The following is a 26,576-nucleotide window of genomic DNA, read 5'->3' as shown; positions in this document are numbered from 1 at the left end:
AAATACTTTCTTTAGATAAGAAAGGATTTTCCATTTAGGAAGGGGAGCCCAACTTAGTCATTTTCTCAGTCATTTTCCTCAGGATAAATGATTGTTGGAATGATCCCTGACACTGCTAAAGCAAAAGAGAGTGCCTAATATCTTGTTCACCAAAATAAAAATGTTTCAAGTCATTCAAATTAGTGGCTTTGCAAAAGGAATGAAATGTGTATGTGGTGACCAGTTGAGAGGGCTTGCTGTCTTATGTTGTCGTGCTAAACAATGAAACCACAATACTTACAATTGGAATGTGTACGTCGTACTTAATTGAGAAAAATCAATGTGCTCATCAAAGGTTTTATTAGCATCCCTTTTGAGAATTTACCAGGATGTAAGAGAGTGCCATCTTAAGAAGAAACTCCAAATTTATTTCACATAAAAACGTACGGAGTCTCATAGTACAACCTTTTAATAGCTACTTTAGTTTTCTATGTGCATTACTCATATTTCTCATTTTGGAAAAGGTGTGCTATAGCTTAAATTAGTGTAACTAATATTTCTTTGAAAAAGATATTCTGCATAGTGGTGATATTCTTTCCTAGTAAGTAAAGGTATATTTTAGTCATTTCACGGTAACATTTTATTCTCTAGCATTCAAAATAACATTTTAAGCAAGAATAAGATTGTTTTAAATTAGGGATATACATTTTTACAATCTTTTATATTTACTTTTAGGTGAAAGATATTCTCTCAAAAGTCCAGAAAAATCATGTGGGAAAACCACTGCTGAAAATTGATTTAAATCTGGAACAGGCGGTAAATACCACTTTTATTAGTTTTTTGTGTAATTCAGTTAGTGAATGTGACTTACTTTGATAAATGGACATTTAGAATTTACAATGTGTGGCATGCATTTATTATTCTGGATAATTAAAATAGATTGATATTCCAGAGTAATAGGTCCAAACATTTCTCCAAATAGATACATTTTAAAAAACCTGCCCAAGAGTATTTATGGTGCCCAGTATGTTAGCATAGTTGTGATTTGAAATGGATAGTAGTTCAAAGCCAGCAAGATGGGAAGTTATTGGTATTTTCTTTCCTTATTGGTCCAGACTACTTAGCAAGTAGATGTTTTATGTAAATTAACATATTTGATTGAAGATGACAGTTGTAGAGTTTATATGTTTACTGTCTTCTGAATATCATAAGTGTTCTATCAAATACTCTTTATTATTTAAATAATTTGTAAAGTCTCATGGATGAGAAAATGGTCATCAAGTTCACATAATCTTTTGAATCACTGGAAAGTATTGACCACGGTTTTCAAATTTGTTTTCTGTGCAAAAAGAAAGTATGTCAAATTTATCATATTTGTTTCCAAATTCTTTAGGAACAGTTGGAAAGAATCAACGCCGCTCTTTGCAGTGAGTATGAGTGCCGCCGCCGCATGTTGATGAAGCGGCTGGATGTCACGGTACAGTCCTTTGGCTGGTCTGACCGAGCGAAGGTGAGGCTGTTCTCCCATCTGCGTCCTGTAGGTGGCGCTCTGTGACAGCTCCTCAGGCTTTCTCGTCTGTTACGTAATTGCCACATCTACACTTTTTATCACTCTACGCGGAGCACATGCTCAGGCCAACTACTGGTCTTACATAATAATCCTGGTCTTGTATAAATCCCTGTTTTCAAATATCTTGATTTCCATTCAGATCTTTCACATTTATTTTAAATTAATAGACGGTGTGATTTATGTATGCAAGGATATGCATAAAAGAAAGCATATGAGACAGGGAGATAGATAAAATGAGCAAAGGGTCAAGAAAAGAGGATATAAGAATAGGTACAGGCAGTACTGATGCCTGAACAAGTCTTTTTAAAAGTGTCTTAAGGCGGTGAAGTGTGGTCCAGTTGAAGAGGGGGTTGGAAATATCCCTGTATCTCCAAATATGAATCTCTTCAGATGGCTTTCTAGAGAGCTGTCTTCCATCCCTCACATTTTATGCCGTTAACCTGTACCCAGGCTTCATCTGGGATCCCCTGCCTCACCTTGCATCATAGTCTGGAAACTCTCCTGACAGTAAACGGGGACAATTATAGGAAATCATTTGCTTCCCCTGTTTCAGGGATCACTATCTTGTGCTCCTTGATGTCCAGTTTCTGAAAAGTCACTGGCTAACATGGGTTGGCCGGTTTTAGATTGTTTCAGGTGGAAGGGGAAATCATGCGCGTGTTACTCTCCGCTGTCATCTTTGTTACATTGGATTAACTGTGCAGTTCTGCCCCACGTTGTATTACCTGGGATACATACTCAGCTTCATTCAGCTAGTGCCTGGGCTGGGCTGAAACATCCAAGATGCTTGTCTCACATGTCTGGGTTCTGTCTGCTCGGGTGCTTTGGTTGTCTTCTTGGCTCTGATGTGGTCTCTTCATGTGGTGTCTTGTATTGGTTTCCTATGGCTGCTGTAACAAATTACCACAAACTTAGTGGCTTACATAATACACATTTATTCATTTACAGTTCTAGAGATAAGAAGCCCTAAAATGAAGGTATTGGCGGGGTTGTATTCTTTCCAGACCTTCAGGGGAGAGTCTGTTTCCTTTTATTTTGTAGCTTCCAGATGCCACATCTGTGGACCTTGGCCACGTCTGTGGACCACCTTGGCTCTGGACCTCATTTGCCATCTTCAAAACGAGCAGTGTAGGATCCTCCCGTCTTTCTTTCTCTGCTTTCAGTGTCAGTTCTTCTCCTGTGTCTGACACTTCTGTCTCTCTTACAAGGATCCTTGTGATTACACTTGGCCCACCCAGGTAGTCCAGTGTAATTTATTCATCTCAAAATCCTTAACTTTATCACATCTGCATCTGCAAGGTAACGTATTCACAGGTTCTCGGGATTAGGATGTGGACATCTTTAGGGGCCATTATTCAGTTTACTGAATGTCTCATCTTCCTTCTAAGAGGATTTTATTTTTTCTTGCATTGTGTTTCTCTATCATATCCTGCTGCTGCTTTTTCTTTTTAGATATACATTTTAAAATCACATTGTCTAATGAGTCCTCCATTTTCTGTATACTTTCCCTCCTAAAAGCTTGTATCTCCTATTGCAATCTGGGTTGTTTGCATGGCTGTCCTTGGCTACCCCACTATGTCCTGCATCCGTTTCGTTGTTTATTCCCTCATTCTGCTACAGTAAATCCACAAATAACTTCCTAATAAAGGATACATAGGAGTGATTTTCTGACTCCTTGCATTGTGAAAATATGTATATTCTGCTCTCACATTTGATTGATTGGGTAAATAGAGAATTCTAGGTTGAAAATATTTTCCTCTAAGAATATTGAAGGTATTGTTTCATTGTTTTCTAGCATTTAGTGCTATTGTTGAGAAACCTGATGCCATTCTCAGTGCTTTTGGATGACCTTTTATTTTTCTCTGGAAAATTTTGGACTCCCTTCTCTGTCCTTGGAGTTCTGAAATTTCACAGTAGATGTCGGTCTGGATCTTTGTTCATTCATTTGTGCAAAATGCTAAGTGGACCTTTAAATCTGTATATTCTTAGCTTTTATGTTTTTCTTTATTAATTTCTTCACTTTCGTTTTCTGTGTTTTCTCTTTCTGAAATTCTTTGTTAGTCAGATATTGGACATCACAGATATATCTACTTAAGTTGCGTTATTTATTCTTTTATACTCTTTCCCTTTTTGATTCACTTTCTTGGAAATGCCCGTGGTATTGAATTTTTGTTTTTGCCATCTTTTTAATTTTCAGAAATTCTTTTTTATTCTTGAGTTTTTATTTTTCATATATTTTTTCTTATTTTATGAATGTGCTATCTTCTTGAATGAGGATGAAAATTAAAAAAAAAAAACATACCTTTTTTGGTCTTCAATTATTTTTATTTTCTCCTGGGTAGTTATTTGTTTGTTTTTCTTGGTTTCTCTCTTGTGGTGGCTTTCTTCGAATGCACGATGGTTACTGATTGTCCGTATTGAAGAGCAAGACTGAAAAACTGGGGAACTACAGTCACTGATTGAGATTGTTAATACGAGGCTTTGGAGCTGGCTCCTGGGCTGTGGGAATTCCTAATGCCGACTTGTAGAACTCTTTTCTCTGAAGCTGCTCATTTTTTCAAGAAGGGAAACCTCATTTTTTCTGTACACTTTTCTTTACTTGGTCAGGGGAGGAGGAGTAGCAGCGTGGCACCAGGGGATGGAGGAATAGACTGTTCTACAAACAGACTGAATGAACCCCTATTTTTGGCTCCAGATTTCATTTTCTGAGATGTTGGTTCCCTTCTTATCTGTATCCTTCTTTTCCATTCTCTTTGTTTTAGTATACATGTCTTTTTATAATTTAGTGTGGTCATTGTGATTCATTTACCTTTAAATACTCCCTCGTGTGTATTTCCAAACACCTGGCAGACAGATACGAAAAATTGAAGAGTTACTAGAACAAGGTTGCTGGTGAAAACTATTATTATTTCAGGGAACATTTTTTATTTTTTTAGCACATTAATAGAATAGCTATGAGGTACAGTTGAAGACTACCATTTATGTTTTTCTTTCAATATTTATTCAGTATCTCATGTGTCAAGCACTGTGATATACCTGGTTCTGGATGAGCATTTCAACATCCTGTATGATTAAGTATAGAACATTTTTAGACTATTTCTGTATCTGTAATACCTAATCAGCTCCTCAGATGGTAAAAGCCTGTTTTTCTTCTGCATGCACACTAGGATAAACTCCAGAGATGCGTGTATGTCCATGTTATTAGAGTAAGTCTTGTATGCAAGAAGCCCAGATGCCCTAAGAGCTGTGAGTTACCAAAGAAATAGATGACATGCTTGCTGACCTCAAGAAATTCAGTAGAGTTCAGTTGTATGGAGGTTAGTTTTACTGACCTCTGGAAACTCAATAGAGGTTTTATATCAGTTTAACCTGATAAAATTTTAATGAGAAAAAGGAATTTAGGAATAGAACAACTGTGAAAGGTAGTGTATTAAAAATGTCTCAACATAATAACTGAAAGGATGTTTTCAGTGTTGGCCTTAAGTTTACAGAGAAATCCATAACAAATGAGTTTTGACATGTTCTTTTCTTTGAACATTCAGGGTGGCATGGATTTATGGGCATGTTGACTCTACTAGTCTTAAACTTGGGGACTTTGAGAAAATATGCCTTTAGGAACTATCTTAACTTATCTTTTCATCTTGGTCCTTTTCCATATTTCGGTATAAGGAGGTTTTGTTTTTGTTTTTTTCTCCTTAATTTAGAAAAATTTTTTAAATATGTTTTTCTTAGACTATGGGTCAATTTAGGCCTTTCATTTGATCCTTTTCAGTTGATTATATGAGTATATGCATGTATACCCTGAGTTTTCTTGTTTAATTTCATGTAAATTTAATATATTAGGTTGGTGCAAAAGTAATTGTGGTTTAAAAGGTTAAAAATAATTGCAGAAACGTCAATTACTTTTGCACCAGCATAATGTCTTTATCGTTATGCCCTTATTTCATGTGTCTGATATTGTTGAATGACTCATTTTAAAACTACCGAAAATGTTATCATATAGATATACTCTTATTTGACATTGAGATTTCCTTTAATTCCTTGTTTGACCCTTTAATTAAATCCTTAGTAGCTAAATTTTTGTACATGTTGATGACGTAGTCCTAAATTTTTGTTTTAAATTGAGGTATAATTGATATATATTATACTAGTTTAGGTGGTGCACAACATAATTGTTTGATACTTGTATATATTGCAAAATGATCACCACAACAAGTTTAATTAGCATCCATCAGTTACAGAATTTTTTTTGTGATGAGAATTTTTAAGATTGACTCTTTTAGCAACTTTCAAGGATACAATACAGTGTTATTAGCTATAGTCACCATGCTGTACATTACATCCTCATGACTTATTTATTTTATAACTGTAAGTTTGTATCTTTGACTCCCTTCACCCATTTCACACACCCGCCAACACCCACTTCTGGCAACCACAAATTTGATCTCTGTAAGTTGGGTTGTGTTTGTTGGGGGTTGGCTGGGGGGGGGGGTGGTCTGTTTTTATATTCCACATAAAAATGAGATCATATGGTATTTATCTTTGTCTGTCTGACTTATTTCACTTAGCACAATGCCTGCAAGGTATATCTATGTTGTTGCAGACGGCAAGATTTCGTTCTTTTTATGGCTGTATAATATTCCATTGTGTGTGCGTGTGTGTGTTTTCTTTATCCATTTATCCATCGTTGGACACTTAGGTTGTTACCATACCTTGGCTATTATAAATAAAGCTGCAGTGAACATGGGGGTACATAAATCTTTTTGAGTTAGTGTTTTTGTTGTCTTTGGATAAATACCCAGAAGTGGGATTGTTGGATCATATAATAGTTGTATTTTTAATTTTTTGAGGAACCTCCATATTGTTTTCTGTAGTGGCTACACCAATTTACATTAAACTTCAACAGTGCACAAGGGTTCCCTTTTCTCCACAGCCTTGCCAACACTTGTTAATTGTTGATTTATTGATGATTTACCCATCCTGACAGTTCTGAAGTTGTGTCTCATTGTGGTTTTGATCTGCATTTCCCTGATGATTAATGATGTTGAGCATCTTTTCATGTATCTGTTGGCCATCTTGATATCCTCTTTGGAAAAATGTCTATTCAGATCCTCTGCCCATTTTTTAATCAGAGTTTTATTTTTGCTGTTATATGAGTTATTGATATATTTTAGATATTAATCCCTTATTAGATGTATGATATGCAAATATTTTCTTCCATTCAGTTCATTGTCTTTTCATTTTGTTGATGAAGCTTTTTAGTTTGATGTAGTCCCACTGTTTTATTTTTGCTTTTGTTGTATTTGCTTTTGGTGTCAAATCCAAAAAATCATTGCCAAGATTGATGTCAGGGACCTTACAGCCTATGTTTTCTTCCAGGACTTTTAAAATTTCAGGTCTTATATTCAAGTCTTTAATCTGTTTTGAGTTATTTTTGTGTATGTTGTAAAATACGGGTCCATTTTCACTCTTTCTTGTTGCTGTCAAATTTGCCCAATACCATTTATTGAATAGACCGTCCTTTCCCCATCGTATATTTTTGACTTCTTTGTCATAAATTAATTGACCATACATATGTGGGTTTATTTCTGGGGTCTCTATTCTGTTCCATTGATCTGTGTGTTTGTTATTATGCCAGTACCATGCTGTTTTTATTACTATAGCTTTGTCATGTATTTTGAGATCGAGGAGCGTGATGCCACCAGCTTTGTGCGTTTTCAAGATTGCTCGGCTGTTTGGGGTCCTTTGTGTTTCAAGTGGAATTTCTTGATCAGAAAATAGACATGATTTTAATGCTTTTGATGCATACTCCAGAGTTACCTTTCAAAAAGATTGTATACCTTTGTTAGTATGGTTACTCTGGTTTCTTTTTTTCTATTATTTTGCTCATATTAGATAAGACTGTGAGTGTAATTTTATAGTTTGCTTTTTTCACTGAATTTATTATGATCAGTCTCATATCTCTATCAGATATGATGTCAATACCCTTTTTAAAATTAATTTTTAATTTCTTACTTTTGGAGATATAATTACCATCTTAAAGTGTACAACTCATTGATATTTAGTGTATTCACTGTATTCTGTAACCATTACCACTATCTAATTCCAGAACATTTCCATCATTGCAAAAAGAAACACGCATCCATTAGCAATCATTCCCAATACCCCCTCCCTTCCCTGGCAGCCACTACTATGACCTTTCTGTCTCTTTGGATTTGCCTGTTCTGGACACTTCATGTAAATGGAATCATACAACATGTGGCCTTTTGTGTCTGGCTTCTTAGCATAATGCTTTCAAGGTTCATCCGTGTGGTCTTACATAACTGTACTTCATTTCACTATCCTTTTTATGGCTGTGCTATATTTTATATAGTGATGCCATAATTTAACTCTTATTTTATACATTTTTTCCTGTATAACACCAGGAATTTTCATATGTTTAATTGTTATTTATAAATTTCAAAGTATATTTTTATGATGGATTCCTAAGTGGAAATTTACTGTGTCAAAGGTTATGACTCTTAATGCTCTTGACTCACATGGCCAAATTGGTTTTTTTTGAAAATTGATATGAATTTAAACTCCTATCAGTAAAGTAAATGAAATTTTGTCCTCACTTTAGCCTCTTTCATATTTAGAATACTATCAATTTTATTGTGAACTTGATGGTTAAAAAAGACTAAATTGTTTTAATTTGTATATTTTATTGGGTAAAGTGTAACTTTTTTTCATAAGATTATTAGTCATTTGAATTTCCTCTTTTTTTGAAATTTCTATTTGTGTCTTGTCATTTTTTTCCCCTTAGGGTCTTCCTGTTTTCCTTTTGATTGAGCTTTTTATATATTAAGGAAGTTAGTTAGTTGCTTTATTTGTTGAAAATATTTTCCCCAGTTGTCTTGACTTTTTTTTTATGACTTTCAGTGTGTAAGAAATTATAATCTTCATAATATAGTTAAGTTTTTCAGTTTAAAATAAAACCTTACACAATGAACTCTTTATTATATTTGGAATTCCACTATGGTGTACCTTATTATTTTTAGAAATAGCCAACAGCTCATTCCAGCACCATTTAAAAAAAAATCCATCCCTTTTCTCACTGACCTTTGATGTCCCCTTTATCATTCATTGCATTCATACATTTATGAGGCTCTGAATTGCCTGTTTTGTTTCATCAATCTATTTTTTTGTTCTCCCCAAGTTCCATTTCATTAGGCTGAGGTAGGATAGTGTACTGTTACCTGTATACCTGTGCTTGGCGATCAGGTATCTCTTTATTAGTAAGTGGGCAAAATTGGGATTCTCCCTCTTTTTGGGGAAACTGTTTAAGCTTTCTAAGCCTCCTTTTTTTTTCCATCTTCCAAAAACAACCACTCTAAAAGGATGTTTTGAGGATTAAAGAAATGACTATTAAGTGAACGGTATTCTGGCACATTAAATAAGTACTCAATGAATGTTAGCTATTAAGACAAGGATAATAATTTCATATTGCCTATTAATATCTGGTAGAACTCTTCTTTTGCAAAATTCTTTCAGTCATTCTTACATATTTAATTTCTGGATTAACTTTAGATTCCTCTTCCCTCCCTGCACCATCTTCTCAAACACCATTCCAATAGAATTGCAGTAAATCTAATAGTTAATTTGGGGGAAAACTGACGATACTCCTCCAGAAGAAACTTGGTATTTCTCTCCATTTATTCAGGTTTTCCTTTTGTTTTTATAAGATTCACTAATGTTTTTTTCTTAAAGGTCATGTATGTGTTTTCGGGAAAGGTTTTTTAAGGTTTGTCTTTTGTTATGAATGGAACGTTTTTTGGTGTTACTTTTTAAATAAGTTGTTACTGGTAGTTGTGTATTCTTTTAGCATCTGTTGGTCTGCTTTTTTCATTCTACATACAGATTATCAGATATTTGTGATTTCTATTGCTTTTTCATTGACATATTCTTTGGTTCCTTTCCCCCCTAACTTGTCATTTAGGTGAAAACAGATGACATAGCAAAAATTTATCAGCCTAAGCGTTATGCTTTGTCACCCAAGACAACGATTACGTTGGCACATCTACTTGCTGCTCGTGAAGACCTATCCAAGATCATTAGGACAAGTAGTGGCTCCAGCCGGGAGAAGACAGCATGTGCCATTAACAAGGTTGTTTTTTCGTTCAGTACAGTAGAGAATGAATTCATAATATCCCCGTTTGGGGTTTTTACAGATTTCAGTCCATTTTTCTTTTGTCTTAGTGAATTCCTAGAAGAGAGTTGTAGAGGGGCGTCAGTCCATCTTGGCTTAGTTATGTTTTGTGTGTGCATGGTCATTTGAATTTCTGTATTCATAAATTAAACCAAAATTTTATCTGAATTAGAGGAATTAAGAATTGTTTTTATCAATAGCTTTAGAAAGCATAATTTGTCTTTCCAAGAATGTAATCATTCTTTGTCAGTGAAAATCTGTAGAAATCATTTCAGGTACTGACAGTTTCCTTATATCCTTGGTGTAAAGGGAAGAGTACATACTTTGGAGTCATACAAATCTAGGTTCCCATCTTATCTCGCATCATTTACTTGGGCAAATTGCTGAATCTCTTGGAGGTTCCATTTCCTGATTCAGAGTATACGTAGATCCATTTGTCTGACAGTGGATTTTAACATGCTCAAAGAGTGTGAATTTTTACCTTAACAGCAGCAACAACAATAAAGTAATCTAGAATATTTGTCAGCTCAGATAACATTTAGAGCACTCTATTGCAAACTTTACTACAAAAGAGCAAAAAATCAGAAGTAAGGGATTTGAGTAATTTAAAAATATTGTTTCTTACTCAGGGTAGTAAGAAAGGTATCCTTAATATAAGATACTTGATCAGTGGTTGTATATAAATTTGATTGGCCTAATTATTGCTCTATTAGGCACCAGTGTTCATGCTTCCCTACTTCCATTTTAGATCAACCTCCTCTATTTCCTGACAAAGTGTTCTGCCTTTAAATATGTTACTTAATGTCTTGGATCAGGTTATGATCTAGTTTTGCTGGATCAAGAGTTTCACTTCTTTAGGTGAAATTTCCCATCTCTTTTCTTAGTTTATAATTTATAGTCTGATTATTTAAGGGCAGTGTTATGATCAGTTCTTGAAGCAGTGTCCCCTGTATACCCACCAACATGACGTTTGGTGGGGAGACCAGTGAGAATAACAACCAAGAAAAGCTTTTTTTGGATTTGGTAATTAGGACATTATTGCTGACTTTAAAACAATTTTTATATATTTCAAACCTTGCCCCACAGTGAGGATGTTGTACTTTCTGTCTTTCATTTATGACATAAATTTCTCAAACATAGTGTTGATTAAATTATCAAGAGAATTAGAACCCGATTCATAGGTCATTTTGGTTGAGGCAGTTATTGTTTTACCTTCTTTCCTGAAAGAAACTAGCAGGAAGCTATTGGCTTCCCCTTGGCAGTGGTGGGTGGGGGGGCCTGTTGTCTGTCTTTATCTGTTCATGGGCATATAAAGTAGGTCCTTTCTGCAGAAGGTCAGGGACTAAAACCAAACTTTCCTGGTTTATCCTTCAAAATATTGTAAAACATGGTTAAGGAAGTATATCAAGTCTTTATTTTCTTTATAATAATATAATAATTAGTATCATCATTGAAAGTGAGCTTAAGTTTCTCGTAAGAAAGGAATAGTTCATTGAGAATCCTTTCTTATTATATATTAGATATATTATATATATTATATATATATTATATATATATTTTCTTTATAATAATATATATATAATATTATATATATATTATTATAAAGAAAATAAAGAAAATATCTCCTTGAAGTGATGATACCTTGGATTACAGTTATTATACTTATCTTTGACTTCATTGCATCCACATGTTATCATATATATTTCATACTTTGTTGAAATAAAATGTGCGTAGAAATATAATCTTTTATTGGATAGTCTATTACCAAATGAGTGGCAATGGAAAGTTCTGAGTTTTTGTTGTTGTATAAATGGAGGTGAATTTAATTTGATGTTAATTAAGGTATGTAGTTTATGTATATTGAAAATGTTTTGCTAAAAAATTTCTTAGCGTGATGGGTACTAGGTTTGTTGCAGAATCTGGTAAACAAGAGAAATTAACAAGCCCTTAAGTTTCAGAATTGTTTCCCCAGATTGTTTAAAGATAATACCACATTATGAAGAATTTGTCATACATCACATTTATATTTTCAGTATTCATACTGCCATGTCTGATACTTTCAGGTCCTTAAATATTTGGCTTCTGTTTCTTTATTAGAACAGTAACTTCAATATCACTAGAATCATTTAAGTAAATTTTAACTTTTAAAATATTAGAAACTGAAAGAAAATGTTTCCTCACACAGGTGCTGATGGGAAGAGTGCCTGACAGGGGAGGACGGCCAAATGAAATTGAACCGCCACCCCCTGAAATGCCACCTTGGCAAAAGAGACAAGAAGGCGGAGGAAGGGGTGGTTGGGGTGGTGGGGGTGGGGGTAGGGGAGGTGGTGGAAGAGGTGGCTGGGGAGGGGGTGGGGGCGGGGGTGGTAGAGGAGGAGGTTTCCAAGGCAGGGGAGATTATGGCGGGAGGGGAGATTATGGAGGAAGAGGGGGCTATGGAGGAAGAGGGGGCTATGGTGGAAGAGGTTATGGAGACCCGTATGGAGGCGGTGGCGGCGGATACAGAAGATACTGAAAACTACAAAAACTAGACAGCAGTGCTTACTTCTTCATAGATACATTAGGTGTTCTAAATAACATACTTGAATGTCATCTTTGAGGTAAACACCATATTAGATTCTCTGATGTTATCATTCTTGAATTGAATTAATATGTAAGAGCATTGTTTTATACTACCATTTGATCTCTTAGATAAAGTGATGCTTTTTCCCATATTCTGTGTACCCTTAAGCATGTTATGTCTTTAAAAAAAATGAGCAAAACTATTTTTAAAAATGTAAATATTTATTACCATCGAACTTGGAAAATGGAAAGTATTTTATTGTCATGATGGAATTTAGATTGTTACCTGTATTTTATTCAGGTTTGAGACACATAAATGACCCCACTTGTAATTAGAATATTGCCTCATCTGTATTCCTGTGGCTGTGTCTTTTATTTGTTAATTCTATTTTACAAAATAGGGAAAGGGACTGATAGTTTTGTTCAATAGGTAGTTGTCATGACTTGTTTTTTTCTTTTATAGGAAGCGATTCCTCTGGCAAGGTTTCTGTTAAAAGTTCCATTAATTGAAGCCTGAGTGTGTACTTTTTGGTATACATATTTACTTTCCAACTGGATTTGAAATCTGCAATTTTGTTTGGCTGACAAAGCAAAGTTATATTGGGGTCAGGATTACTCTAAAGGGACAAAGATGTACCAATTTTACATGATGATATAAAAAATATTCCTATAAATTGATTTCTTCATCCTTTGGGCATCATTTTAGGTATCGGAATATTAAAAGGCAGGCTGAGATGTATTACGTAGGATTAGAGCAGTGATTTCCAGTTTCAGGAGATCAGAGGTGGGGCCAAGGCATCCCTTGGTAATTCTGATTCACATCCAGGTTTGGGAAACACAGAGCTAGGGAATGGTATATGTGGTTTGGTGGTTGGAGCAGTCAATGGCTTAGGGACCGGAAGCTGTGAATTCAAATCATAGTACTAGCCCATTGAGCTGTGGGCTGAAATGACCAGAGATCTCAAGGGTTGATTTGTCCTTATTTGTCAATGAGGAATGTGATACTTGAGCGCCACTCAGGTTGTTTCATAAAGACCTAAGTACAAGTGAAATTTGTTGAGAATTTATAGTGGGCCTGTTGTTTTACTGGTTTAAGAAATCGGCCAAGTAATGCATTCTTCTCTTAGTATAGAAAGTTGGAGAAAAAGAGATAGCCACACAAGTTTTTTCATTTCCCACTGTAAAGTCTGTATTCCGAAGTAGGCTTCTGGTCAACACCTGTGCGTAACAAGTTTCTGTGCTCTAACCAACTCAGTAGATGGAAAGATGAGTACCAGTAGACAAATGGTCTTTGATATTTGCCAGTATTGTTGTTGTTTTGTTTTACGTAAACCCTGTGGTGAAATTTAAAATAATGTTAAAACTAAAAGTAAATATACTGTGTATACTGCAGTCTTGGCCATGTATTTTTCAAGCTAACCCTTCAAAGAAATTTGTTCAGGATAGGAAAACAATTTTTTTTGGTTATTTGTAAACTTAGATTGTTTTTATTACGTTTATATTTAATGAAGAGACTTAATTTCATTTGTGAGAATTGGAGAAAAATGTTTTCCATAATTAAGGAAACAGTAGATGTGAACTCTGAAATATAATATTGAAAAATATATAAGCAGAGACCACTGGAGTAATATTTCAAGCGAGTTATTAGTTAAAACAGAAAATGTTCATTTAAAACCTTTACATTTCTGCTTCATTTCTTTCGGGAGCTTTAATTGCTGATACAGAAAGGGTTTACAACTGCCTTCAACTTTTTATCACTAAAGGGTTATGGCAAATAATGGCAGAAACATTAATTTATCAGTTTCTGTAAGATTTCTTTGTACCTTCATAGGGGTGCAGTTGAATTTTCCACTCACTGTAAATCTTACCTAAGTTTAGCACTTGTTACTAGAATCACGTTGTAGCTGGAACAACATTTATACATTCCTATAAACTTCACTTGAATCAAAAGCTGAGTGGTTTAGGCAGACCCTACTATCTTATTCTTTCCTGTAAGTTAGGATTTTCATGATAGTCTTTGTTCATTTGTAGAAGAGTACACTGAGGAATAAGACAATCATGTGAAAGTGTTTTACAAAATAAGTGCAGTGCAGTTGTAGAGCATGATGCACTTCACTGCTTGAAGCCCAACACCTTTTTCTCTGCCTCTGCATTCCTTTTTGCCTGGTCCTTATTTTCATTTTTTCCTATTACCTTGTTGTCCCTCCCCTTTTTTCTTTTTCTTGCCTTGGTGTAGCCTGTGGTATCTAATAGCATATATAGATATGTCTTTACTGGGAGTTTCTGGGTTAAAGAAGGTAACGGACCTCACATTTGGACCATATAAAAAGAACGTTAAGTCCTTTCCGTACATAACCACCACACCATTACACATAAGCTGTCAGCAAAAGAACAGATCAAGTGTTTTCTTTGAAACTATTCCCTGTGTTCTGCAGATCAGGGAAACTTGTCTCACTAAATAGAAAAAAGTTTGTAATTTGTTTTTTCTAGTAGGATTTTTACTGAGATTGATTTAATTCTATAGAACAATTTTGAAAGATTTAATATCGCTACAGTTTTTGGTTTTACAAAGAACAAAACATTTTAAACCAAAAACAATTACCTATATTTGTGTGAAAAGAAGGTACGATAACCCAAAAAAAGGTTTGTGACCAGAGAATGTTCTGATAGGCGATACTGTCCATACCTTGTAAGGAGCCCGGGTAGAGATCTTTGGGATGGGCATTGGGGCTGGAGGAGGAGAGGCAGTTTAATCTCTTCTTTAGGTTTAAGTTGTCAGTGTGACTTCATTATTTTGTGTGAAGTATTACGAATTGCCCAAATGATAAATACACCCACATCCAAATATATTAAGATGCGTTCTGCAGTGGAATTTGAGTGATTGGAATTTTTGTCTCTTCTGGTTGAATAAAAGTTGGCTGGGGATTAGGGGAAAATTATGGCTGTCTCTGTTCACTATAAATAGTCATGAGCACAAATGAAGTACTCTGGGTGGTCTACACTGGATTGAACCATCCTCTACTAATTTCACCCACAGCTTCAAAGTTTCTTTACTTGCTAGTTTCCTTAGAACTGTGTAAAGACGAAAACCACTAAGAAATGACAACCTCAAATTTGGCTCCTTCAGTGTTAAGTATCTATAAACTTAATATTTGGGATCACTGTAAGTCATTATGCAATAAGATGAGAAGAGGTTGAATATTTCTGTACTGTTATTTTGTCATGTTATAAAAAAATGTCTAAGAACTGACACTGAATAATTAGTTGCTTTGCTTTTCCTTCTAGGAAAACTGCTTAATAGAATAGGATAGGGGCGTGGTCTCAGCTGTGGATTAGTCAAAATTCAGGCGAAGTTTCTACATATTCATGAACTAAAAGAAATACAAGACATATATATTGTAGGGATCCTAAGGTCTTTTATCATATAAATATTACACAAAGAAAACTTACATTAGGTATAAAAAAACTTTACATTCTATACATTTGTTTTTTCTTTGCAATTCTTTTACATAATACATCTTTAGACAGAAATTCACATATAGTCAGTAAAAAGGTAAGTCAATTACCAAAGAAAATGAGAAGTGACATTGCTGTTAAAACAAAATTTGTCCTTGATTTGACAGATAAATATATGCCCAAACTTATTTCAAGTAAGTACAAGACACAAAAATTTGTATCCTAGGCTTGATAAACCAAAAATTTGTTCCATATTATTTTTGGAAGATTCCACTAATCCCATGTAGCTCAGTGCAAATAATATTAATGTACACACTATACTTCTTTGGCCCTTGCTGGACTGTAAAAACCTGTGATGATACTACTGCTTCCTATCCATTTCAGTGATAAATTCTGGCATGCTTGAGACCCTGTAACCATGTTACTTTGACTAATTAAGGGGACTGTGACATTTTGAATTCCTGTAGCTTACAGGTTATTTACATAGAAACTAACCTGGATGGAGGGTAAGAAAAATGAAAAAATTTAATTGTTACATGACTGTTCAAAGAAATTGAGCGGTACCGGCTTTGGTCTATATAAGAAGAAAATAATAATAGTGAAGAATATGAATTTTAAAGATTATGATGAACTAATGTTCCATATAAGGTAAGTAGCAAAGTGCTTCTGTAAGTTTCCATACCAGGTGGTGGACCTCAGCAGCCCTGCTGTGCGATTTTTGAATTTGGATTTAGAAAAGAGTAAGTTTGTGTGTAAAATAATTATTTAAAAACACTAACTGAAAGCTAGTCACTAGCTTTGTCAATAAAGCTCAGTACAAGGAGGTACGCAAATGGTAACTGGTCTTGGCATCAAAGAAGCTTCTTAAATTGTCTGAATCCTCCAAGGAAGCTACTGTGTGTGTGTGTGTGCGCACACACGCACACATATATACTTTATATTCTGATTAAGACTTGTTGTTGGCTTTAGGTTTGGAACTTCTAATTGTTGAGATTATATTCTTGGCAGTTGGTCAGCTTGTTTATTAATTTCAAGTCATTTTGATAACCAGGCTTTCCAAGCATGGAAGGTAAGTCCTCCCCCCCCAAATAAAATGACCATATGAATTTTTTTAGAGAAATAAAGAATCATCTGACAAAGGAGTTCGTGAACAGATGCCCAGACCACTAAATGAGCCCATTTTTCATTTACCTTATTAATAGATAATTCATAGGACTCTTACTTGTGACTTAGCCAAACAATACCGTTTACATTGTGAGTAAATTCTTCATCTAATAACAAACTGAACTTTATATTTGTGTAAATGACTAAAAGTTGTTTAATTCACTTCCTCCATTTTATGAAAGAGGAAACAAATTTGAAGTCACATACATGCCTATTATTGTATATACATAATATATACGTATATGTACACACTTGTCAGCTGTTATTGAAGGCTGTGATCCAATTAGCTTATTTCTAAATAGTATTAATAGTGAAGACAGTATAAGCACAAATTCAGCTCAATAATAGTTACTTCCAAAAAGAGGGTCAAGATGGCACATGAAGCACTAAAATAAACACTTTAAAAAAACCAGTCATAAAGTCCTAATTCTATCCACTGTAGGTGATAATGAGGACAGTTTGCAGTATGTTTATTTTTAGCTAATTAGCCAGTCATGTATGAGATGATAATAGCCATGTTTTCAGGTATTTAATTTGGCTACTTATTTTATTATGACTGTGAGACTAAAACTATGAGTTGATCTGCAATTGGATAATGTCATGTTGTTTAATCAGCACCCTCCTGCCCTGAAATTTGTGGCTATATCTCTAGACGTTCACTTCTGCCTAGGTAGGTATCCTCGTGTGTATGTATGAGTGTAGTGAGGAAGGAGGACGGAAAGGTTAACTGATTAGATTTGAGGTAGTGAAGTGGGAACCAGATTTGTAAAGAATGCTGGAATATAGAGAGGTGAATCTCCTTTTGGAATGTGGGTATTTTAATATAAGCAAGCTCTGGATAGAACAAAGTAAATCCCTCAGTTCACAGAAAACCCTGGGGAAGGAAGCAAATTTCATTTTTTAGGGATTTTAGTTCTAAGGAAGCAGCCAGGCAGGCCACGTAGAAGCTGCCCTGTCAGAAAACTATAGTCATGTTTTTATCACACTTTTGCTATTCGTCTCAGGGAAAAAAAGTTTGTGGTATGAATGGTAAAAATTTTGCATCCTTCAGTTTTCCTCCCCATTGATTCAGCTAAGTAGAAGAGAAAACAGTACCACACACGAGGACTCTGAGGTTAAAAAAAAGAATAATTAGCTTTTCTTTTTTAAAGTACCCTTTTTAAAGCTGGTCAACCTAAGGTTCCCTGGGTCTTTGTGTTAATCGTCTGGGAACTGAGACTTCTGATACACTCATCTACTGATTGTGCCCCTTAGAGTTTCTGGGCTAAGAACAGTCACTCTGTTCCATCTGATTTAAGCCATGGTTGCTTTTTGCAAGTTGGAGGCTTTCTATTTTCTTCTTTGCATATTTCAGTTGAATCTTTAGAGCATCATTATCTGCTTTCAGGGTATTTATTTCCTAAAGGGAAAGGAGAATGAGGCATGTTAATAAAGCAGCAATGAATAGCAGATCATCACAATATCAGGAGTATCACACTTGATTGTCACTTCCCATTCACTGTGGCTGAGAATTAAAAACTATTTTCAAAACAGTTATTTTGCCCTGAATAGAAAATAACAAGTTAAATATTCAATGAGCAAACAGCAGTGTCCGCTTTTGTTCCTCATGTGGAAGATGTGAGTGCCTAAGGCAGAACCAAGCATTCCTGGGCAATATAGGTGGGTAATGACAGCACCTTTGCCTGTTGTCTAGCAGGAGACCTAAACGTGGCAGAAACAGGCTCTGGTGGGTCTAAGGGATGACAGCAGCGCCCAGAAAACGAATGGAGTCTCGATAAACAGAGAAGTTTTATCCCGCCCTCTAAACTCGGATCTCGTTATCGAATTTTCGTGAATTAATTATAGAGGCAGCAGTTGGTTTCCTGTCTTGATTTTTTTAATTGAAATCTATTTGACACATTATGTAAATTTAAGGTGTACAGCATGTTAGTTTGATACTTACATATTATAATATGATTGCCATTGTAGCTATAATTAACACCTATCATGTTACGTCATTATCCTGTTTTTAGTAGTTGGGATAATTTAAGTTCTAGTTTCTTATCGAGTTTGATGATTTTAATGCAGTATTGTTTGTATTCACTATACTGTACATTATATCCCTAGGGCTTATTTACCACGCGTTGTAAGATTGTACCCTTAAACAACATCTATTCTATCCTCCCCCCCCCCATTGCCTGGTCACTGCCATTTTAGTCACTGTTTTGACAAGTTTGGCTTTTTAATATTCTACATATTAATGGTAGAATGTAGTGCTTGTTTTTCTGTCTGACTTACCTCACTTAGCATATCGTGTTCGAGATTCATCTGTGTTGTTGCAAATGGCAAGATTTCATTCTTTTTTATGGCTGAATAATATTCCATTGTATATATGTACCACATTTTATCCATTCATTCATCAATGGATTCGTAGGTTGTTTCCATATCTTGGCTATTGTAAATAATGCTGCAGTGAACATGGTGGTGCATTTATGTTTTTGCGTTAGTTTTTTTGTTTTCTTCCGATAAATACCCAGAAATGGAATTGCTGAATCATATGGTAGTTCTGTTTTCCCATTTTTTGAGGAACCTCCATATTGTTTTCCACATTGGTATTACAATTTACATTCCCACCAACAGTGCACGAGGGTTTCCTTTTCTTCACATCCTCATCAGCACTTACTATCGCATGTCTTCTAGACGACAGCTATTCTAACAGGTGTCAGGTGGTATTTAACTGATTTTGATTTCCATTTCCCTGATGATTAGTGATGTTGAGCAACTTTTCGTGTAACTTTTGGCCATCTGTATGTCTTTGGAAAAATGTCTTTTCTCATTTTTAAATTGGATTTTGTTGTTGTTATTGAGTTGTAATGAGTTCTTTATATATTTTGGCTATTAACCCCTTATCTGATGTATGGTTTGCAAAAATTTTCTGCCTTTCTGTAGGTTTCATTTATCATTTTGTTTCTTTTCTGCAAAAGCTTTTAAGTGTGATGTAGTCTCATTTGTTGATTTTTACTTTTGTTTTTCGTGCTTTTGGTGTCATATCCAAAAAATCATTGCCAAAACCAATATTGAGGAACTTCTTCCCTACATTTTCTTCCAGGAGTTTTATAGTATCTTGTCTTATGTTTAAGTCTTTGATCCATTTTGAGTTAATCTTTGTGAGTCGTGTAACATAGGAGTTTCATTGTTCTGCAAGTGTTTTTCCAGTTTTCGCAACACCATTTGTTAAAGAAACTATGTTTTCCACATTGGGTGCTCTTGCCTCCCTTGTCGAATATTAGCTAATTGTACAAGCAGGGGTTTAATTCTGGGTGCTCTTTTCAGTTTCATTGATCTATGTTTATTTTTGTGCCAGTATAATGCTGTTTTTATTACTATAGCTTTGTAGTATAGTTTGAAATCAGGAAGTGTGATACCTCCAGCTTTTTTTAATTTTTATTATCAGGATTGCTTTGGCTATTCAGGGTCTTCTGTGGATTCATACTGTTTTGGGGATTGTTTTTTCTATGTCTAAATAATGCCATTGGTATTTTGATGGGGATTGCATTGAATCTATAGATTGCTTTGGGTAGTATAGGTGTTTCAATAATATTCTTCTAATCCATGACCACGGGTGTTTTTCCATTTGTTCATGTCTTCAGTTTCTTTCAGCAAATTCTTGTCATTTTCATGGTACAGATCTTTCACTTCCTTGGTTAAATCTATTCCAAGTATTTTATTGTCTTTGATGCTATTGTGAATGGGATAGTTTTATTTCTTTTTCAGATGTTTCAACCTTAGTGTATAGAAATGCAACTGATTTTTGTATGTTGATTTTGTATACTGCCAACTTTATCCTTTCAACAATCCTGAAATTGTTGATTAGTTACAATGGTTTCTTGGTTGAGTCTTTGGGGTTTTCTATACACAGACTCATATTATCTGCAGATAATGATGGTGTTACTTCTTTCCTGTTTTGGATGCGTTTTATTTATTTTTCTTGCCTAATTACTCTAGGTAAGACTTCAGTACTATATTGAGTGGCGAGAATGGGTATCCTTGTCTAGTTCTGATCTAAGAGGAAAAGCTTCATATTTTTCTCCATTGAGTACAAGGTTGGCTGTGGGTTTGTTATACGTGGCCCTTGTTATCTTGAGGTATGTTCCTTCTGTACCCAATCTGCTGAGATTTTTTTATCATGAAAGTGTGTTATATTATTTCCCTTTTGATTTCTTTGACCCATTGGTTGTTTAGATTCCATGTATTTGTATATTTCCCAGCGTTACTCTTTTTGTTGATTTCTATTTTCACACCATTGTGGTCAGGAAAGATAGTTGGTATTATTTCAATCTTTAAATTTGCTAAGATTTATTTTGTGCCTCATCATATGATCTCTCCTAGAAAATGTTCCCTGTGTACTTAAGAAGCTGAGAAATTTTTTGGATGGAATTTTCTATGTATGTAAATTCGATTTGTTCTAGAGTGTGGTTCTATTCCAACATTTCCTTATTGATTCTCTGTCTATATGACCTATCCATTGCTGACAGTGGGGTATTGAAGTCCCCTACTGTTATTCTATTGTCTATTTCTCCCTTTAGATGTGTTAGTATTTGCTTAATATATTTCAGTGTTCCAGTTATGGTTGTATATGTATTTACCATTGTTATACCTTGTAATACTCCTTTTTAACCCTTTATACTATAATTAAGTGGTTAATACACCATTCTATTATGTAGTTTTCCAATTCTGTTTTTCACCTTTGCTAGAGTATTGTAGGAAAGTAGGAGATGGGACAACTGGGGACAACAGGCAGTTGTCCAAATACTTTATTCTGTAGGGTCAATGCACTTCTTTTTGTTTAGAGTACAAAGCTCAGGGTGAGCTTTGAATTACAGATAGATAAGTCATTGTAAGGATTTTACTTAGCGGGAAAGTGGGACTCATTGTTCTTCTAACGTAATAATGAATTCTTATCCCTAGGTCTCCGACAGGATAAAAGGGGCAGCTGGGAGGATGGTGAGAGGGTTTACGAGCTCTGGTATTACTGGGTAGGAAGTATTCTGGACCTAACTCATCTCAAAGCTTTCTACCACCACTGCTTGCAGAAAGAAGTCATTGTTGCCAGCTACACTGTTCCTTTTCATGGGCATGTAAAATGTCAATATCTGAAACAAACGGTAGAGAGGGCATGGACTCCTGGCCCTGTGTTTTACAGAGGACCAAACAGCTCACAGAGTTAAGAGACAGCTCACTAGCTAGTGTAGTAGATGTATCTGGGACTAGAAACACAAATCTTCGTCCCCAAGGCCAAAGTTCTTTCTGTTCCGTTTAGTTCACTTTTCAAGATTTCTTCCTTTTTTTTTTTCCTTAAAAGTTGCTTTTGGCAGTTTCTATACCAAAAGAGAGAGGGCTTTGTGTAACCCACATTTTGCCACCTTCTGAGTGTTTTGATTCTTAAAGTATGTCTTAAGAGCAAGAGAGTATGTTTCATTCAGAAAGTCTGTTCTCTTTTCATATGTTCCTCCTAATATTATGTTCTTTGTTCCAGGCACCAAACCAAAAGTTTCTTCATATGTGTCTCTAACTCAGTTCCTGGGAATGACAGGGAATAAGGTAGGGAATCCTGAGGCCTTCTTGCAGTTTCACTGTGTACTACGTGGAATTATTTAAGGAATTCTACCGAGGCAGATGTTGGTTTTATATTTGTACTGATAGGCCTCCAGAAACACATGGCCATCCTGGTTGTTTTGAAACAAAGACAGATAGGCATTCCCCCCCTTTAATAAAGTGAATAACATGGGAGCTAATATATCTTTGCTTCCCTGTCTCTAAAACAACGTACCTGTCATTGGTAAGAATCTACTGTCCCCATGACAAGAAGTCTTATCTAAGCCAGCTCACTGTGAGCTTTGTACTCTAAACAAGAGAAGTGCATTAGTAATTGACCCTATGGAATTGAATATTGGGGCAACAGGCAGTTATCCCATCTCCTACTTTGCTATCTTTTCTTTAACCTCATTAGACGTGAGCCTAACAGGAAAAAAGCAGCTCTTGGTACCACAGTCGTTACCATTTTATAGGATATATTAGAAGAGAGGCTTTTCCTTGGTTGAGCTATGATACTTACCATTATTATTATTGTTTGGTAGCACAAAAATCACCTGCCTTCTCTTAGGAAGATACCTAGACATCCATGAAAGGCCCAAAACATAACCCTGATGAATCGATAGATTAGCAAAGACCTCTGTGGAACCAAGCAAGTTCATTTTAAGTTCCATCTAGAAAAGGGGTGGTGTCAGCACAGTAAAGCTGATAGTAGAACCTGGTTTTTCTCACGGAGCCTTCTGTGAGCAGTTTTGGGCCCTGGCACCAACATTTTCAAATCGGTACCTTTACGGCAATAAAGGGAGCCCTGTCTATCCTGTTCTACTTATGTAATATGAACCAGGGCCCCTGGAATCCTTTTTTTCCCTTTCTTTGCTTTATCCTGCTAGTAAATCAACCTGGTCTGAATCATCAGTTTACATGCCCTCTCCTGGTTTAGCCCCACTTCTCTCAGAAAGTCTGAAAAAAAGGAAGGTACCTGTTTCAGCTCTTGGTAGGTTGGGAGTCTGAGGTGATGGAGTTCCTCCTTTGATTTTATGAGGGATTCTTTATTCTCCCACTTGACAAAAGCCCGCTTTTTGACCGAGACTGGGCTGGGGCATGGAGACGTGGGACTGTGAAGCACATACAGCGTGTCCTGGGCTGCCTTCCTTGGGGAAGTCAGCGTGAAAGTGCTCTCGCTGCCCACCCAAGGCAGCAGCTCGGTCTGGGTGGCCTTGTGGGCAACAGTCCTCCTCAGCCGGACAGAAATCTTCTGTGAGGACACTCCCATGAGCATGATGGTCCGGTCCTTACTCTCCTCACTGTGTTCCACAGCCTCCCCATTAGGGAATGTGAAAGGTCCCTCTTCAGGCGCTGTAGGAAGATACACGACAGCTTAGTGCTCTTCCTCAGAAAAGCAGAGACTCAAGATCGACACATTAGTTTCAGAGGAGATGGTTCTTACTGTTACAGGAATTCCACTGCCCCAGATGGACTCCGTTTTTGCGCACCCAATTTAGGGGAGGAAGGGGGCTGAAATTCAGGGGCTTTGCTGGCCAAGCTGGTATTAGACTACATCCACCCTGAGGTAAGGGCGTCTTTTTCTGTTTGCACAAAAGTTGCCTAGAGGGTTTCTGCAGAAAATTCGAAGCCCCTGCCTCAATGATGGAAAGTTTCATAAATTAAAGAGAGCAGGGTCAATATATAGACAGATATGCCTTATAAATATTTGCAGTGGGAGCTGTCAGTACTTAAGTTTTGGTCCTAATAACAGGTAGCCTTCAACAGCTGGTAGGAATTCTCTGTGGCACCTATTTGTACAGTGGATACAGCTTAACTGTGATAGGGGAGTTCTAGCTTTGTGCAGGTGGATCAAAATATGTTGCCTGGTTTGATACTGATTGGAAAAGGAGAGAGAGAGGAGTCATTCTAGTTTTCTTCTTTGAACCGACACCCCTGTCCAGCATAGATCTTAACCAAAAGGAGTAAGTTCCTGGAAAAGGAGAGGAGGAGCAGATGTATTCGAGATGGGTGGTAGGCTTTAAGATAGACTGCAGAACATCTACGTTTCCTGCTTTGCTAAGACTCAGCAGTAATTTTAAGGTCTAAGATGTTTTATATATATGGGAGAGAGAGCAAGCGAGCGAGCTATCGCTAAACTTTCTGGCCAAGACACGGGATTGATATAGTCAAAATGGCTTCTGACAACTTCAAAAGTGCTCTAATTAGCACTTGAAATCTGAATCAACAGTTGAAATACTAGAAACCTTATAAGTATCCTAGTGTAATTTTTTCCTAGGGGAACATAATTTAAATTAACATTAAATATTTACCCAAATAAAACTCAAAATTATACTGTTATTTAAGCACCAGAATATTTAAATTGTCGTATTCATCCTAAAATAATTACACTTTTTCTTTTTTAGAGGATTACACTTTTTCTTTTTTAGAGGATTATTATGGGTGGTGATATTTTATATCTCCATTTCCCAACTTTTCTGTAACATAGTTATATTCCTACCAGCCCAAATTATAAACCCTTCTATGATTTAGGTCAAATTCCTAGACATACAGAACGCTTGGGACAGATTCTTAGGCACTCTATCATTTTAGGAGCAAAAGGAAGAAAGCAAATTAAAAAGCAACAGAAAAGGAGCCCTTAAAATGGCAGGAAAAGTTCTAGGAGACCACAATGTTATAAAAGTCAGGAGAGTTGTAAGTTTCAAGAAAGGAAAAGTAAGTGAATGTAGAAAGGTGCAGCCCCTTTCCAAGCTTCACGCTGAGGTTCCAGACTTGTATGCTGTTCTCTGCCACTTTTTGCCCATGAAAATGTGCATTTTATGTGACAGAATTGTGGTGCCCAAAAGTGAAGTGTTACTCTTAAAATTCAGGGTGTATAATATTCGGGCATGTCTTCCACAGTGGTATTTGTGCTTGTTTCTATTTAGAGAGAGAAGGATAAAGGTACTCTTTCCTCCTTGAAAACCTGATCCTTTCCATTTCACGTTCCAAGATGAATGTTCCCAGGGCCTGGTACTTACTGTGGAGCAGATCTTTGGCTCCTAGTGAGCAAAGGCTGGACGCCGGCCCCACAGAGGTGCTGTTCTCGGTGGGAGCTGCTGAGGTCTTGGCTCGCTTCTTGCACTCGAACACAACCAGATCTTTGCATTGCTTGTGGCAGTTCATCCCGCAGTCTGTGCACAAGACACTCTGGTCAGGAAGTCTTTCGGTTCCCTCTTTAGCATCTCAAAACCACATCCATGCAGCTCTCTTAGCACACATGCCTGTCCTGTTTTCTGGAGCTAGGACACCTAATGTTCCGAATGAGCCCAGCATTTTCCCTCTGCCCACCCCGATCTCGTGAGTCACCTAAGTGGCATCCTGTTAGCTTGGAGGGTAGAGGTGGGATCTTGGTTATCCCACACACTGCCTACTCTAAGGAGACTGGAGGCTTCCAGTGGTTAGGTCCTTTCTTTTTTGCAGTAAAAGGACTCCTATCTTTCACCCCTGAATTTTTCTAGTCACAAGGTATCTACTGATAAAAGGAAAGCTGACAAGGGTCTTTGGTAATCACTTCTGTTCCAAAAGTGGTTCTGTGCCTTTCATTGGGGATCCACCTTTCCATGACCATGTGAGAGTATAATCTCCTACCAGCCATCTCTCTTTCTAGGACTCCCGAGGCAGAGAGAGGATCTTGTAAAAGGAAGCTGCATAACTGGTCACTCAGGCACTCCTCTCGCCTGTCTGGTGGCAGCCACTACGCGGGGTGCTCTAGGGAAGCCAGTTTGGGGGTGAGGCTATGCTGAGAGGTTGTGGACTGAATGGACCACTGCTGTGGGTAAAGTGCTTTGTAGGAGAGCCGCTAAGCCAAGGAGAAACAATGCAGCCGACAGCATGGCGCCTTACCTTTACATCGATATCCTTGTTTGATCACTCCCCAGAGCTGCAAGACAAACGAGACAGAATGCACCACAGTCACCCATCGGGTAGGAGGCTAGGCACTGACGTTCAGTCTTGATTTTCCCTCATTCTATTTTCTAGTTCAAGTGGCAGGGGAACCTCATTTATCTCTCATGTGTATTGTCCCTCGTGACCTTAAGTTGC

General features: G+C 36.4%; 2 protein-coding genes across 2 annotated transcripts in view; one reads left to right on the top strand and one right to left on the bottom strand.

Moving 5' to 3' along the window:
* FAM98B (family with sequence similarity 98 member B) overlaps positions 1-12,977 on the top strand; it is a 32,445-nt gene extending 19,468 nt beyond the window's left edge. The window contains exons 5-8 of the mRNA XM_033107967.1: positions 715-795; positions 1,373-1,489; positions 9,528-9,695; positions 11,923-12,977. Of these exons, the coding sequence (XP_032963858.1) occupies positions 715-795; positions 1,373-1,489; positions 9,528-9,695; positions 11,923-12,252 (696 nt within the window). The 3' untranslated portion in view covers positions 12,253-12,977. The remainder of the gene's footprint in view (positions 1-714; positions 796-1,372; positions 1,490-9,527; positions 9,696-11,922) is intronic.
* An 855-nt stretch (positions 12,978-13,832) lies between these two features.
* The window catches only part of RASGRP1 (RAS guanyl releasing protein 1), a 78,931-nt gene continuing 66,187 nt past the window's right edge, over positions 13,833-26,576 (bottom strand). The window contains exons 14-17 of the mRNA XM_033107968.1: positions 26,379-26,415; positions 25,514-25,666; positions 23,470-23,846; positions 13,833-18,318 (exon numbers count right to left, since the gene is read on the bottom strand). Coding sequence (XP_032963859.1) covers positions 18,184-18,318; positions 23,470-23,846; positions 25,514-25,666; positions 26,379-26,415 — 702 coding nt within the window. The 3' untranslated portion in view covers positions 13,833-18,183. The remainder of the gene's footprint in view (positions 18,319-23,469; positions 23,847-25,513; positions 25,667-26,378; positions 26,416-26,576) is intronic.

Source organism: Rhinolophus ferrumequinum, chromosome 6 (assembly GCF_004115265.2).
Source record: "Rhinolophus ferrumequinum isolate MPI-CBG mRhiFer1 chromosome 6, mRhiFer1_v1.p, whole genome shotgun sequence".
NCBI classification, from domain to species: domain Eukaryota; kingdom Metazoa; phylum Chordata; class Mammalia; order Chiroptera; family Rhinolophidae; genus Rhinolophus; species Rhinolophus ferrumequinum.
This window is presented reverse-complemented; position numbering and strand designations above follow the sequence as displayed.